At 40.4% G+C, this 15,728-nt stretch overlaps 1 protein-coding gene across 2 annotated transcripts in view; it reads left to right on the forward strand.

Moving 5' to 3' along the window:
• Positions 1-5,711: 5,711 nt before the first annotated feature.
• Positions 5,712-15,728, forward strand: part of LOC124622250 (nuclear transcription factor Y subunit alpha) — a 32,252-nt gene continuing 22,235 nt past the window's right edge. The window contains exons 1-5 of one of the 2 annotated variants that reach the window (XM_047147907.1): positions 5,712-5,833; positions 6,338-6,452; positions 6,540-6,698; positions 7,594-7,726; positions 12,369-12,553. In XM_047147907.1, coding sequence (XP_047003863.1) covers positions 6,375-6,452; positions 6,540-6,698; positions 7,594-7,726; positions 12,369-12,553 — 555 coding nt within the window. In that variant the 5' untranslated portion in view covers positions 5,712-5,833; positions 6,338-6,374. Of the gene's footprint in view, positions 5,834-5,873; positions 6,217-6,337; positions 6,453-6,539; positions 6,699-7,593; positions 7,727-12,368; positions 12,554-15,728 lie in introns of those variants that run through there. The other variant, XM_047147908.1, reaches the window with a different exon arrangement.

Genomic DNA, 15,728 nt, shown 5'->3' on the forward strand with positions numbered 1-15,728 from the left:
CGCGAGTCCAAGAAGTAGCGCGTTAGCGCTTTTTTTTCTTTTTTTTTCGTTGAATTTGTTTGTGGCGGACGTCCGATGACACCTATTCAGATTGATCGTTGATTCGTTCACTCAGTTTTTTTGTTACAGAGGGTAACTAAACCCATTGACCGAACACGCTGAGCTACCGTGCCGGCAAACTTTTTACTCGAGGGAAGACTTGAACCAAGGACCTCTCGTTCCGCAGCTGCTCGCGGGACCACGGTGCTCTTGTCGGCTACCCTGGCGGGTCACAACCCACCTCTAGCAACTTAAGTAATTTAATGCGGAGAGTACCGCGCGCACTCGTGCTGCTACACTGCCACCCTCCCCTTGATAGTTGGCCAGAAATAGTCAACCTGTTTCGCACTTGTCCAGCTTCCGGGCAAAAACGGTTGTCAGGAGACGTTTCATACTTGCCCGGCAGCTGCAATGGGAAGCCGACAGTCCCCACTGCGTAATCGGCTGCCGGTGACGGCAGATCGAGGCGATTAATGGAATAGTAGCTGCGGGGCATTGTTGGGGTTCACATCTGACGGTATTAGATGTTTTTATCTGTAGTCTCCAATGCATCCGTGTTTTTCTTGTCAAATTATGCGTCTTGTTGTTACCTGTTTTGATCATGTTGGATGCTAAAACGTTTTTAATTCCAACATTATTTAAAACGAAACTAATCGAACCGGATCCAGTTGAACAAGAACTAATTGGTCCCTTGAAGCAAAAGCCAGATCGACATACCTAGCTTTGCAGAGGGATAATTCCGTCCTTACGGCACTTTTGATTACGATGAAGTAATGAAATTCCAGCTGACAGTTTTACAATTCGTTTATGAAATTAAAAAAAAGAAAAGCGCAGTAAATGCAAGAGTGGCTACTTGTCCTAGCACGTCCGATGGACACCATTCAGCACAGGGTAGCCACTACCACACATTACAGTCACCAAGATTTCATAGTGACATTTTGCACGTCTCCCGCTGTCTCAAACCACTCCAAAACCTCATTACTAAATTTATTCGATTTATAAACTAGATATTAAAAGCTTTTTTAACCATTGTTTTTCATTTAATATTTTTGTCTATTAAATTATAATACACTACTGGCCATTAAAACAGCTACACCAAGAAAAAATGCAGATAATCAACGGGTATTCATTGGACAAATATATTACACTAGAACTGACAAGTGATTACATTCTCACACAATTTGGGTGCATAGATCCTGAGAAATCAGTACCCAGAACAACCACCTCTGGCCGTGATAACGGCCTTGATACGCCTGGGCATTGAGTCAAACAGATGGCGTGTACAGGTACAGCTGCCCATGCAGCTTCAACACGATACCACAGTTCATCAAGAGTAGTGACTGTTGTATTGTGAGGAGCCCGTTGCTCGACCACCGTTGACCAGACGTTTTCAGTTGGTGAGAGACCTGGAGAATGTGCTGGCCAGGGCAGCAGTCGAACATTTTCTGTATCCAGAAAGGCCCGTACAGGACCTGCAACATGCGGTCGTGCATTATCCTGCTAAAATGTAGGGTTTCGCAGGGATCGAATGAAGAGTAGAGCCACGGGTCGTAACACACCTGAAATGTAACGTCCACTGTTCAAAGTGAGAACAAGAGGTGACCGACACGTGTAACCAGTGGCAACCCATACCATCACACCGGGTGATCGCCAGCCAGTATGGCGATGACGAATAGACGCTTACAATATGCGCTCACCGCGATGTCGCCAAACACGGATGCGACCATCATGATGCTATAAATAGAACCTGGATTCATCCGAAAAAGACATTTTGCCATTTGTGCACCCAGGTTCGTGGTTGAGTACACCATCGCAGGCGCTCCTGTCTGTGATGCAGCATCAAGGGTAACCACAGCCATGGTCTCCGAGCTGATAGTCCATTCTGCTGCAAACGTCATCGAACTGTTCGTGCAGATGGTTGTTGTCTTGCAAACATCCCCATCTGTTGTCTCAGGGATCGAGACTGGTTGCACAATCTGTTACAGCCATGCGGATATGATGCCTGTCATCTCGACTGCTAGTGATACGAGGCCATTGGGATCCAGCACGGCGTTCCATATTACCCTCCTGAACCCACCGATTCCATATTCTGCTAACAGTCATTGGATCTCAACCAACACGAGCAGCAATGTCGCCATACGATAAACCGCAATCGCGACCTTTATCAAAGTCGGAAACGTGATGGTACGCATTTCACCTCCTTACACGAGGCATCACAACAACGTTTCACCAGGTAACGCCGGTCAACTGCTGTTTGTGTATGAGAAATGGGTTGGAAACTTTCCTAATGTCAGCACGTTGTAGGTGTCGCCACCGGTGCCAACCTTGTGTAAATGCTCTGAAAAGCTAATCATTTGCATATCACAACATCTTCTTCCTGTCGGTTAAATTTCGTGTCTGTAGCACGTCATCTTCATGGTGTAGCAATTTTAATGGCCAGTAGTGTACATACGTCTTAGTTGTTAAGTAACTTTCAAAGACATAATACAACATAATATTAAAGTTACTTGAAAAAGGAACAGAAATAACAATAAAGTTTAAAATGTTTCATTTCCCCTGAGTGCGACTGTCAACATGTGCATAGGTTTGATACATTCTGTGAAGAAAGTGTGGCGGCTTTTGATTGAATATTCTTATTCGTACGCACAGTTCGTCAAACGTTTGTATATTCGTCCTGAAATAGTTGAAAAATTGATCACAATTATTTCTCAAGTGCTCAAAAAAGTGTAAAGAATGTCCCAAGATAGCATCTACTCATGTTGACTGGACGACGACACTGCATCCTATTCTTTCTTTTCTTCAGGCGACAATACAAGAACGCTCATGCATATAATTTACTACGAATCATTTGTACGGGCGGCATCCGTGTTGACGTGATAAGCGCACAAGTGTCAAACGACCCAAAGGCAGTGGCTAAGAGAACAGTGGGGTAACGCGTCACTCCTATTACTATTACGATTAACACAACTAATAGTAATCAGTATGCATAGACAAAAGTAGTTCTCCAGACATCACTTGTTGATGATAATTTTTCTCTGCTTATAGCATGATAACAGTTCCTTGGAAGAATTAACAGAGAGGGGAATTTCCCATATGTTGCCCTTCCATGGGAGGGCTCACTGTTTGTTAACCGAACAGTCCTTACGTTAGATATTAAGTTTTAGCTGTGGTCTTACTTGAGGTAAGGAAATATGACTCTTTGAGGTAACAAACATTGTTAGAGCTAAGTTGCGAGTTTTATGATTCTTCGTCCTTACCTCTTTCAACGGCAACGGCAGTAAATTGATGTAGGAACTCAGTTAAATGAAAATTATCAGCGTTTCTCTGTATCTTTCAAATTCAAAAGCAAATTGACATGTCGTTTATATAACACCCAGTATTCAATTTCTTATGGTTTTATTTCTAGGCGCTACAGTCTGGAACCGCGCGACCGCCACGGTCGCAGGTTCGAATCCTGCCTCGGGCATGGATGTGTGTGATGTCCTTAGGTTAGTTAGGTTTAATTAGTTCTAAGTTCTAGGGGACTGATGACCTCAGAAGTTAAGTCCCATAGTGCTCAGAGCCATTTGAACAATTTTTTTTATTTCTGAAATGATACTTCGGTGCTGTCAAACTCCACAGCGAGAGTCTTAGCGAAAACAGTTGCTAAAATGAGCTTCGAATGACGAGTATTGCTTGGAATCGGAGTTACACGACTGAAAATACAGAGGATTCTTATCGTTTGGTTCTTCAGCTGGGTTTAGTATGGCACCAGTGCAGATCTAGAGCATTGCTGTTATTGATGTCTCTTTCATTTCTTGGTCTAAAACGATTTTACCGCCCGGCGTCACCCAGCAAAATAATAGGAAGTCAGTTCTGTTCAGGAAAGCCACAAGAGTTACAAAAATTGTGGTTGAAACGTTACGAAACTACACAGTCATTACCGAGCGATGTGGCGCAGTGGTTAGCACACTGGACTCGCATTCCGGAAGACGACGGTTCACTCCCGTCTCCAGCCATCCTGATTTAGGTTTTCCGTTATTTATCTAAATCGTTTCAGGCAAATGCCGGGATGGTTCCTTTGAAAGGGCACGGCCGATTTCCTTCCCTAGCCCGAGCTTGCGCTCCGTCTCTAATGAGCTCGTTGTCAAAATGGTTCAAATGGCTCTGAGCACTATGGGACTTAACATCTGTGGTCATCAGTCCCCTAGAACTTAGAACTACCTAAACCTAACTAACCTAAGGACATCACACACATCCATGCCCGTGGCAGGATTCGAACCTGCGACCGTAGCAGTCACGCGGCTCCGGACGGAGCGCCTAGAACCGCGAGACCACCGCGGCCGGCACCTCGTTGTCGATGGGACGTTAAACACTAACCACCACCTACACAATCATTGTTCAAGAATGTTGTAGGCGCCGGCGATGACAGTTGTCTGAGACAGCCTGCAGTTTAATATAAGACATTCATGCTCAATGGTAGCAAATAGATGACGTGCGGTAGATGTGAACATCGGTCCTCTCTGTCGGCCTTCGCGGAAGCCATTGAGGAATCTGCCATTAGGACTGCCATTCATGGAATTCCTATTCAGTCACTGCCACTTAACATGTTTCATAACAAGATTACATGTTCATGCTCTTCTTAAGTCACTTCAATTGCGTTTTAGATCCCACACAAAACGCAAAGTACAACGCACCTTCATATAGTATAAGAAAAGTACAAATATTGGTTTTCTGGGGACTTCAAGTTTTAATACACACATTCACCTAATCTCTGCTACGGCCGCAGCTGCTCATTTCGATGTGTTTATTCGGTGTAAGAAAGGTTTTAATGTACCAGGTCAGGTGCGAAATGCTATCAAATTTTGTCCATGTCCCTCGAGTTTAATTCAAGAAAAGAATATTTTGATTGTTACAAAGGTTCAGGTACATGACTAATTTCATAAAGTACTAGAAAGATGCTTAGGTCGTCGCTTCATCACCATTAGCACGACGTATGTTTGAAAAAAAAAAAAATACGTGAAGCTAGACGTAGTTCTTTTACTACGAACACAAGCAATATATCAATTACTCAGAAAAAATATTGATAACGAAGCAACCAATCACAAAAGCTTAAATCTATGTACGCTGGCTAACAATTTTCAATACCCTACTTGTATGATCAGTCAATAGGACTACCGCTGAGAACACCTTCTTTACTTGTAAATGTGACAGTGGATCTGATCTTCGCCATCAAAGAATAAATTACAGGTAGATGCTCAATGTTTATCTCCTAATAGGCATGAAAATACTATAGATGACAGTGATAACATACGACGTGAGCGGAACATGATCAATCTTTCATTCATTCTTTTCATTTATTTTATTTTTCATTTATTGGTTTCAAACATCATTTGCTTAACACTATGCAAGATGAGAGGACAGATCACACTTTGCCTTTAGAAATACACAAGTGGTCTAAAACGAACAATGTACAGTGTACGTTTACGTGTGCTTTCTTATCAAATATCGATCGTCGCCATTTTTCATTACGCAACAACTTTTTCTAAAGTTTTGGTGCGTCATAAGCTTTATTACGGCAAATAAATCAGAAATTTCATTGCAAAAGGTATTCAATTTTGTCGCATCCTGTGAGCAGGGCATCGACCGCGTTGGCGCGTCGGTAGCTGGGCAGGGAGTGGTAGTTGGGTGGTCGACAGCACCAATACACAGCTTAGCTCGCTGTTGTGTGGCCGGGACTGGCTGGTGATTCGCCGTCTATTGGTGTACAATTTGCCGACCAATCATTGGGAAAGTGCTGTCGAAAATATCCAATGTAAGTTCACAAATTATCTGAGTTCTCTGGTGAAGCTGTGTACGTAGAGGTGTCGCCGAAATTTGATTTTTCTGTGGATTTTTGCGTGGAATTTGGTCATACATGGCCCCGTTTGCATGAAACAAGATGGGAGGCCATATTTGTTATGTGTAATTTTGCTCAGGATGCGCGTTTTAATTCATGTTCTACATTATGGAATATTTTTGTGTTGAGTGCAATTTTGGTATTTTTTTAAATTTTGCTGTGTGCAATATGATGGCGCGATCATTATACCAAAGTCGGAATTACGGCTGTGGTGAAATTCGTAGCGTAAGGCGCTTCTCGCCTTTATGCCCGAGTCCTGGAAAAGTAAAACGCTACTACGAACTTTCCGAATGTTTGAGGTAATTTAATCTATAACTGCTTAGTTGTCACCAGTGATGATTATTTTAATTACATAATCTATTTAAAAGAACTTTTATGAGAGATGACATAACCTCACTTTTTTACTGCATTTTGTTGCAGATAGCGACGTCGTTAATATTGCAGCTGAAAGCTTGCAATGGAACAACAGCTAGGAGATGGCCAAGTTACTGTTATGCAGGCCGTGCCTGCAGGTGCAGCGGGACAACAAGTTCAGGTATTAGTTTTGTGTTGAAGATTCTTTGTTTTGATGTATTTGTAGATTTCCGTCATATAGCTTACAAATCGTCTTATCTTTTTAAAGGTTGTACAGGTTAACCAAGCAGGACAAGTAATACAAGGTTCTAATGGGCAACAGATTATGGTTCATGCTGTTCCACAGAGCCCACAAACCATTCAAGTGGCAACACAGGGTGGACAGACATTGCAGCCAATTCAAGTTTTACCAGTTTCCAGCTTACAGGTAATATTCCCATTTTTAGTTCACAAATATGTTTCACATTCTGAAGAACTTTTATTAGTCTATGTTACCAGTAACATGTGGTAATGGATACATTTTGCTTTTGGGGTAGCTGTCAAAAATCATTAAGACATAAAAGTGGAACATTTCTTGAATATTTTGGTGTATAGTTGCTAGTCTTCAGTCTGATGTAGTAGTGAACATGGTATGTAAACAAATAAATGGAATTAATTAGAAAACTTTTTTTTATGATTGAGACTATTCCACACACCTGTATAAGCTTATAAATTATGCAGAGGAGTTTTGTAATTTAGTCTAGATGATCCAACTCATTGGATTTCCTTATTTTTTGCCACAGGATATGGCCCTCATGTGCATATTTTTTATAGTTGGCCTAATTTCCATTCATAGCTGCTGTTTTAAAAGGATATTGTTAAGGACATCCTCTTTCTGTTGATCATAATTCTATCCATTTCCTAAGTTTTTCTTACAGTGTGTCTTTTTGCCAAATAGCTTATACCTCTTGTTGATTAAAAGTTAGCATTTTGCACAGCAACACACAATCTGTAGTCTATTTTAAAGCTGAGGAATAGTGAGATAATGATAGTTCTTTAAATTGTTGAACAAGACACTGATCTGCTTTACAAATAGGTTTATCCTTTTTTACTAGTGGAACTGTGTAATGTTGCCTCCAGTCGTATAATTCAATTTTCGTTAAGTAGCACTTTTTAAATATTGTCTTAATAAATGCTGTTGACATGAAGAAAGTTATACTTTGATGTACAAATTGTGTACTTCATATATCTTAACTTTCCCAAGCACCTGAAATACTTTTACACCTTTACTTATTCCATTTTTTCAAATATTGTTTTTATGCATGTATGTTTGAAATTTGTAGGGTGGTGCAGGACAACAAATTGTCATTCAGCAGCCACAACAGGCACAAATCATTCAGACTTCAGATGGACAAACTTTTATTTATCAACCAGTGCAGATTGATGGTGGCGTTCAGCAAACAACTCAGCCAACTGGTGAGTTTAAGTTAAATGTCAATTGAAACGACACTTCAACCTGTCAGTAGTATACTATGGCAATTTTATCACTTTATCAATGTGTGAGTCTGTTGTAAATAAATTAGGTATTGCAATGGCTATTAAATACTACATGTCATCCAGTAGTATGATTTATTGAACATACTGTCATCACTTTGAGTCATGGGTATGAATTTATAGAAGTTGATAAAACTTTGGGGCAATAGAAATTGAGGTCTTAATTACTTCTGCGTGTCACTTCTACTTTTGTAGTTATTTGGTACAACCACATGTGGTATCAACACTGTGTGTAGAAGGCAGTTCACTCTGTGTACTGCACATCTGCCTATGGTGGCCCATGTGCAGGGAGAAGTTTGCTTTGTCAGCTCCGTGTACTCCTTTCTGATAGCAGAGTTCTTAAAAAAATTTAACACCTGTGCTCCCTCAGTGAATTCCGAAAGAGGTAGTGTGTGCTTGCATTGGATTTTTTTTATGTCCATTGACCAGTGAGAGAACATGTTAGATGTGAACTGATTCCTCCTGTTCGTGGCTAATGATAAGTAATGTCTTACGTCAATGAGCATGAGTACGTAGTAAAGAGGCTGTAGCCTTGAAACTAGTTGTGACTAAATAAATAGTTATACAAAAGTTTTGGAAGAGTTATTTCGTAAAATATTATCAGCTGTAGTCATGTAACAAGCTTCTTATGAAGAAAAAAAAAAAGCCTACTTAATGTTATTTAGTTTGTTTAGTGTCCATGAACTGCTTAAGGTAAATTCTGGGATAATACCTTTGAAAAGGAATGGATCACTTTCCATCCATATTACATCTGACAGCTTTGATATTTATAGGATGTTAAACCATAATCTTCTTTTCCGTAAGCAAATTGAAATTAGCAAGATTTTGTTCTCATAAGAACTGTTTCTTGTATTGGGATAGACTGATTTTATATCTCCATTCAGCCTTTGATATGTAGGTTGTTGTGCTTCACAAACATGCTCAAGACATATGCATTAATGGTTCCATTTGGAAAGGCTGAATTCTGAAGACGTACAGAAGTAATGTAACTTGCCCACAAGATATAAGTACTGTTGATCTTTCTGTTGCAATTCATCAAATACTAGTACTTTTGTGTATAGGTGCCCACCTATTAGCTGTCTTGTTTCATGTTTTGTGTATATGTAATACTTTGGGATCAGGAGGAATGCTCAACAAGAGTCAGCTTTGGCCAGTGATGTAATTTTAATGTCTGGTCCCACATCACCTTTCTGATAGCAATGGCAACAAGGGGGGAGGGGGAGGGGACTGGTTGTGGTGACAGATTAATGTGTAGCTTTGCCCAAGGTCAAGGTTAAGTTGGGAAGTGACAGTTTGGTTGTGAGTTGGAGAAGACAATAAATGTGATACTAAAATCATGGTTGAGGTGGCACTCATCTGTAGCTTATCCCGTTAGGAAAAAAAAAAATCGCCAATAACATCATATTATTTGCCATATTGTTTACGGTGTTAGTCAGTGGTCAAATCCGATGACTCATACCAAACTTTCCTCAGAATCTATGTACTGCACAACTAAACTGCAAGACGGGGTAATCACTAAGTTCATGGAAGGAACATCACCAACTTTATTTTAACCAGTCTGTTGCTCACAAGGGAATGTTCAAAGCCTCCATTTCTTTTCAGGCAAACACAATTCTGTGTAGTGAAATGTGTCTTCCATTTTATAGTCTGAGTCTGCTGTTTGTAGGAAACATGCTCCCAAACTGCCTATTGGCTTCTGTCTCGGGTTCTTCGGCCGACATTCATCTAATGATTTTTCTGACGTTTCGCCAGAACGAGTGGCTGGCATTGTCAAAGCTTCACCCTCCATTGCCGGCAATGGAGGGTGAAGCTTTGACAATGCCAGCCACTCGTTCTGGCGAAACATCAGAAAAATCATTAGATGAACATCGGCCGAAGAACCCAAGACAGAAGCCAATAGGCAGTTTGTCAACAATTGGCCACGAAAGCCTTAACAATTTTGTGAAACATGCTCCCGATTAAATTTTTTGTTTAACTCTTTGCTGAAAGATCTGTTAGATTTTGTTATAGAGTGATTCTTTATTTGTAAATCACTATGGATAGCAGCATTGTGCAGGTGAATACTTGCAGGTTGACTGCATTAGAGTAGGTGTCACACAAGTTTTCGTCGATAAATGTCTAAAATGTGTTCTCTCTCCACACATTTGATCAGCACACAAGTATTATGGAAATGCTTCTGATGCTCTTTCTGTAAGTCACTATTGTGGAAAATTACAGAAATTGTATTTGAGGCTGTCTGCAAATAGATTCTACTGCCACATTTAGTGTAAGAACCATGAAGGTAAGGTGAGAGAATGCAGAGTTTTTATCGATGTTTATAGGTGGTTGTTTTTCCTTCAGTAGGTCTGTTAGTGGAACAGAAAAGGAAATGCTACTGGTACCCCCCGCTATCCGCTCGTCATGCACTGTAAGGTTCTTGCGGAGTATGTACATAGATGCAGTGCGCTTAACTATGAATTGCAGTACCACCTTTACTCAGCATTATTCTAAAACATTGCACATATTGGTTGACACTTTTCGCTAGCGTCTCATTACAGTTGGGAAGGAAATTTAAAATTTCGGAAGTACACTAATTATCAATGACAAATATACCCGAAGAAAGGGTGATGTTTGCATTCTGGTTATTAGCATCTAGGAGCTAGTCACATTAATGATTGTTTCGCATTTAAATAGCTGCTACATGTTGGGTAGTTTCTGATGTCTGCAGTGACACATGAGGCATTTCAAGGATTTTGTTTAAGTACGTAGAAGATCGGTGGCACAAGTCTACGACGGGGCAGTTGACCAGGCTACGGGTAGTTCGTTGCCGTATTATAGGAGGCGGAGGGTAGTGGGCCGATAAGCCCTGCCACCTTTTTTGCCTGAGATAAATTCCTGGTACAAGGAACAATAATGGTTAATGAAATTACGTATTACCTGTCACATGGGCTAGTTGATAAAATCTGCAGGTCAACAGAAGTGTCAGATTCCATCCGTCTGCTTTGACCCATGGTGTAAGGGTGTTATGGTGTGTGATGTCATTAAGGTGTGGAGTTTGAGTTGGTTGTGTTTGTAGATGTCTTGTTGTGTTTGATGGCACTGTGTGTGTGGTGTTGTGGTTTTGGTTTTGTTTTTCATATTGTAGGTGTTGGTTCCTTCGTATCAATAGCTGTGGTTGAGCTGTATTGGTCAAGGGAAGTGTCAGATTCCAGTAGATTTTATTTTTTTGCTTTTTCTTTTTTTTTTCTTTGTGTGTTTTGGGTCATGATGTGTTCTTTTTACTGTTATATTTAGCTTGTCCCCTCCCTGAAACCCCCCAGTTCCTGCGGTCGTCCCGTTAGTTTGATTGTATTTTAGGAGGGAGATGTTATTGTCTTATTTATACGTATTGTCGTGTTAGTTGCCATGTGTATATAGTGACGTCATTAGCACCATATTAGAGATGCTTCCGTAATCCCAAATCTGCTTATGTAGCTTGTTAGAGGAAAGATAGCATTGTCCCAGGTAAATTATTTTTATGTATTGTCAAAAGTTTGTAACATAGCAGTGATAACATCAGGCACGTAATTAGAGCTATCATGATTATAATCAATGAAAGTAATAGTCTTGCATATATTTTTAATTTTAATCATCTTAAATACATACACTTGAATATGTATTAAAATTGTTGTAAATAGTTTTGGTATAAGAGAGATAACTCAGCAGATAGCAAAGATGTTGCGTCCTCAAGAGAGACAGGTACAGGAGAATGAAAACATTATATTTATGTTTGCCTGTTGGAACTCAGTGCCTCTGCCAGTCATATTCACACTTGTTTACTTTCAATAAAACTGTCATTGTCTTTAATTTTTTAATGAAAATAAACACAGAGCTCTTGATTACTTGCTCAGTTCTCACCCGATGTGATCATGTAATGAGTTTATCTTTCTCATGGTCCCAGTTAGATCTTTGAGTGCTTTCGCAATTTTCTACTAATCCTATTTCTTTCTCTTTGACATTTACGCCATGGATCTCTTGGATCCCAGAAGCACCGTTGATATTTATATTCTTCAGCCAGCATAACTACATTCTCTTCAGAAATCTCCATTGTTCACCCAACTCGGTGTCCAACAGCAGAAGTAAAAAAGATGGCAGACAAAATCTTTCTGTACTACTAGTGCCGAAGCAGAGAGGATATGAACTTCCTTTGATGATTCGCTAAAAAGCCAACCTCCAACGGAACACTAGCAGATGTGAACTGAACACAACTGAATCCAAGATTGCATGCATTTATCTACTGCTTAAACCAGAGAGTTCTCATTCACGTGTGTTCACTCCTGTGTACATCAGACTTTAAATTACTGTAGACTGTTAGTTCCTTATTTCTAGAATCGTCGTGAATTTTTGCCACTATTGTCCACTGAATTCTTTGCCAGACATGTGCTAAAACTTACTAACAGTTGGTATTACCATTTCAGTTATGTAATTATTGGCTGGTCTTGAATGTATGTTTCATTTCATCTCATCTCAAGGTAAACAGGGGAAGTGTTAGTCACAGTTTGCTTTCATTTCTGTTAGGAATGAAATATTGTAAATATGCCAACAGTGATCAACTTGAATGGAAATCTGGTGCAGCTGGCAGCAGGCACAGGCCCTGCTGCTGTAACAGCAGCAGCTCCAGCTCCGGTTGTCACAGCAGCAACGCAACAGCAGATCAACACCACAAGTGCCAGCCCTGCTGCCACAGCTGTTCCCCAGGCTGTGGGTGTCAATGGGAGTAATATTGTAATGGTCAGTATCACTTCATTTTCTTGTATGTTAACTTTGGAGTGTGTAGAAGCTTTTTGTTGTGACTTGGCAAGGCAGCCAAGCCACTATGAGGTAGCCGAAAGGCACGCGTTTAAGCTCATGCAGGCTGGCGTGAGGTCTGGAACAGTTAAAGGAGTTGAGTCTAGTAAAAAAAGTACGTAGCTTCTGGAATACTTAACTTTAATCCATAATTGAAGAACGTCGGTCTGACGGTAAATGCATCACAAGATATATAGCAATTGATAATGGCGCCTTGCTAGGTCGTAGCAAATGACGTAGCTGAAGGCTATGCTAACTATCGTCTCGGCAAATGAGAGCGTAATTTGTCAGTGAACCATCGCTAGCAAAGTCAGATGTACAACTGGGCGAGTGTTAGGAAGTCTCTCTAGACCTGCCGTGTGGCGGCGCTCGGTCTGCAATCACTGACAGTGGCGACATGCGGGTCCGACATATACTTACGGACCGCGACCGATTTAAAGGCTACCACCTAGCAAGTGTGGTGTCTGGCGGTGACACCACACTTTTGGTATTAAACGCTCTTACTTACAGAAAGTGATGTATCTGGAGAGGTGATGGCAGAAATGGAAAGGGGCAAAGGCAGATTAGAGCATAGAAAAGCTTAAGAGTAGGTGAACAAATTTCATTGAGATTTTGAGATGGCTAAGCTTAAGGGAACAATGCCAAGGAGAATTCATGATATAGGAAACATGTATGATTGGTAAAAGTCTAGAATGGGACTAGTGGTGTGCTTAAGTGTTCTGTACAGGAATGTTGCCATGAGGTATGATGGGAACAGAAGAAAGAGTTTCAGCCGTTCCGTTACGCAGCCAATGGGAGAGCAGCAGGCAGGTATGTTCAAAGTATTGCACTCGGAGAAAGGGTGAAGCATTGCTGTAAATGAAGATTATAAATTGAATTGCTCCTTGGTAGAGTTGCATCTATTTAAACTGTGCTAGTAACTACAAACCAAAGTCGATGTCGCCACTTCTGATATATTTGAAAAGGCACTAAAATTTTTCTCTGTTCCGCGTTTGTGTGCTGTCGATCTGCAAAAGCACAGTTAGTGGATCATTATTTTTTAATTTAATCGTGGAAGAAGGTATGTGGATCAATGTTTATTAATAAAAGGAATGTCCAACTCTATTATGAATGAACATTGATCCACCTACTTCCTACCATGATTGAATTGAAAAACATTGATCCACTTAAAGTGGCAGCTTTCGTTTCACTTCCAGAGGATTCCATCCACACAGGCCTTTGATTCTCATTTCACCATCACATTTGATAAATTTTCATGCCTCTGCAATTCATCCATGAGACATGCACCGACAGACGACATCGCAGTGCAGAACTAACCACTTAAATCAGTCCACTTTACGGCAACTGCTGCTGTAATCACAAAGTATTTCTCTAAAAACTCACTTATACACCCAAAAATAGCAGACAAAACAGTGGCTTCAATTTTGGCACTAGAAATACATTGCTTCTGTTCTCTCCTCTCATTGATTATGTTGGAGATTCGTCGTATTCCTACACAAAGCTGATGCACTGCCAACCTATGAGCAATAGGGATAAGCACCACTGTGAATGCCGCTGGCTCTGGTGTAGACTGCAGTTTGTTTGATTAAACGTTAGATGTATTACACAAGGAGCAAAAAGCCCAAACGTGTATCTAAACGAAGAAGTTATATAGAGGCAGTAAAATAAACAAATGAAGTAATGCCAGATATAACTTGAGTGGGAGAAGTGATGAGAGTAAGGGGAATTCTAGACTGTGTATTGTGGGCAAAGAATGTGAGGAAATGACGAAGGCTGGTGTCAGGTTTTGTGAAATATATGAAGATTTTTGGGATGATTTTGCACTGGGAAATATGCTCAAAAGGGATTGGATAAAATTACACACATTTGATAAGGGAGAGCTGTGTGCAAGAAGATACATATAGTGTGTAACTGTTTTGGGTGAATATTGACATACTAATTGTGACTGTAAAGGGGGGGATTGCGAGGTGGCTGTGTGAACTACTTTGTTGCTGTCCGTGATACAGTTCTCGGGATGTGCTTTTTCTTCCCAAGGGTGCAGATTTATTGTGGGTGCTTGCATAAGGAAGTTGTTTTATTACACAATTTCACTTTTCCTTCCAAAATGTCTGTTTTGAGAATTTCCTTCATCGGCTCTCATTGGGTGTGATGCTCAGGTATCTTAAGTATTGCACACTTGTTTCTGTAGTTCTTTTTATTTAGGTCTACCATAATGAGTGAAAGAGAGCGCAGAATACAAGCTTTAAATCAGTATAAATATGAGAACAAGAATCTATCATGTGGTGGTGTGGAAAATAGTATTAACTCGACCCTGTTGTGCATGTATGACCACTACTGAGTAAATTGTTAAAACTGTTAATCATTTATGGTTACGTATTTGTAGTAAGTGGAAGATTTAAAACTAATTATGATTTTCTTGGCTCATTAAATGCCACTTTTTGTCTTTGGTCACGGCATGGACCTGGTCTGGGTTCAGTTCGCAGTCCAACCCTTACTTTGAATGTAAGGAAGTACTAATCAGTTAACATACACCTTTGGAGAGTGGGCTTCATTCGACTGAAGAATCACTGCCAAGAATTTGTCAGTCAAAACATCGAAAATTTCCTTATGCTTTGTCATTCAGCCTGTGGTGCTGTGCTGGTGGACCAACTTGACACGCATAACAGTACCTCAGTGGTAAAAAAAAAGAGGCCTGACAGTTTATGTAGGCATGGGTGGTTGCTCCGCATGTCCACAGAAACTAATTGTGTGAAGTTCAGTCGTAATTTCTTTAACTTGCCAGGTGCCTGAATGAGGGGTTCTCAGAGCAGATAAATGAATGGTATAGCCCCCACAGCACCAGCAAGTCTTCGTCAATCAGAACTTAAGGCTGTTTACTTCATTGTACAAATATTTAGTGAACTGTTTCCTCTTACAGGTTACACATTTAATTTTTAAGACATTGCTACAAGTGCACATAACTGTTTGCTCTAGCAGTGGGAGGCCCCTTTAGTGTAATCTATTGTCCCTTTTATACCAAAACAACGAATTCGTATCATACTAGTTTTAAGATATAGGTAATTAAATGTTTCACAGAGTCGTCAAAATCAACTGTAGTAATTTAGGAATTTAATTTCCA

Source organism: Schistocerca americana, chromosome 7 (genome assembly GCF_021461395.2).
Source record: "Schistocerca americana isolate TAMUIC-IGC-003095 chromosome 7, iqSchAmer2.1, whole genome shotgun sequence".
Lineage (NCBI taxonomy): Eukaryota > Metazoa > Arthropoda > Insecta > Orthoptera > Acrididae > Schistocerca > Schistocerca americana.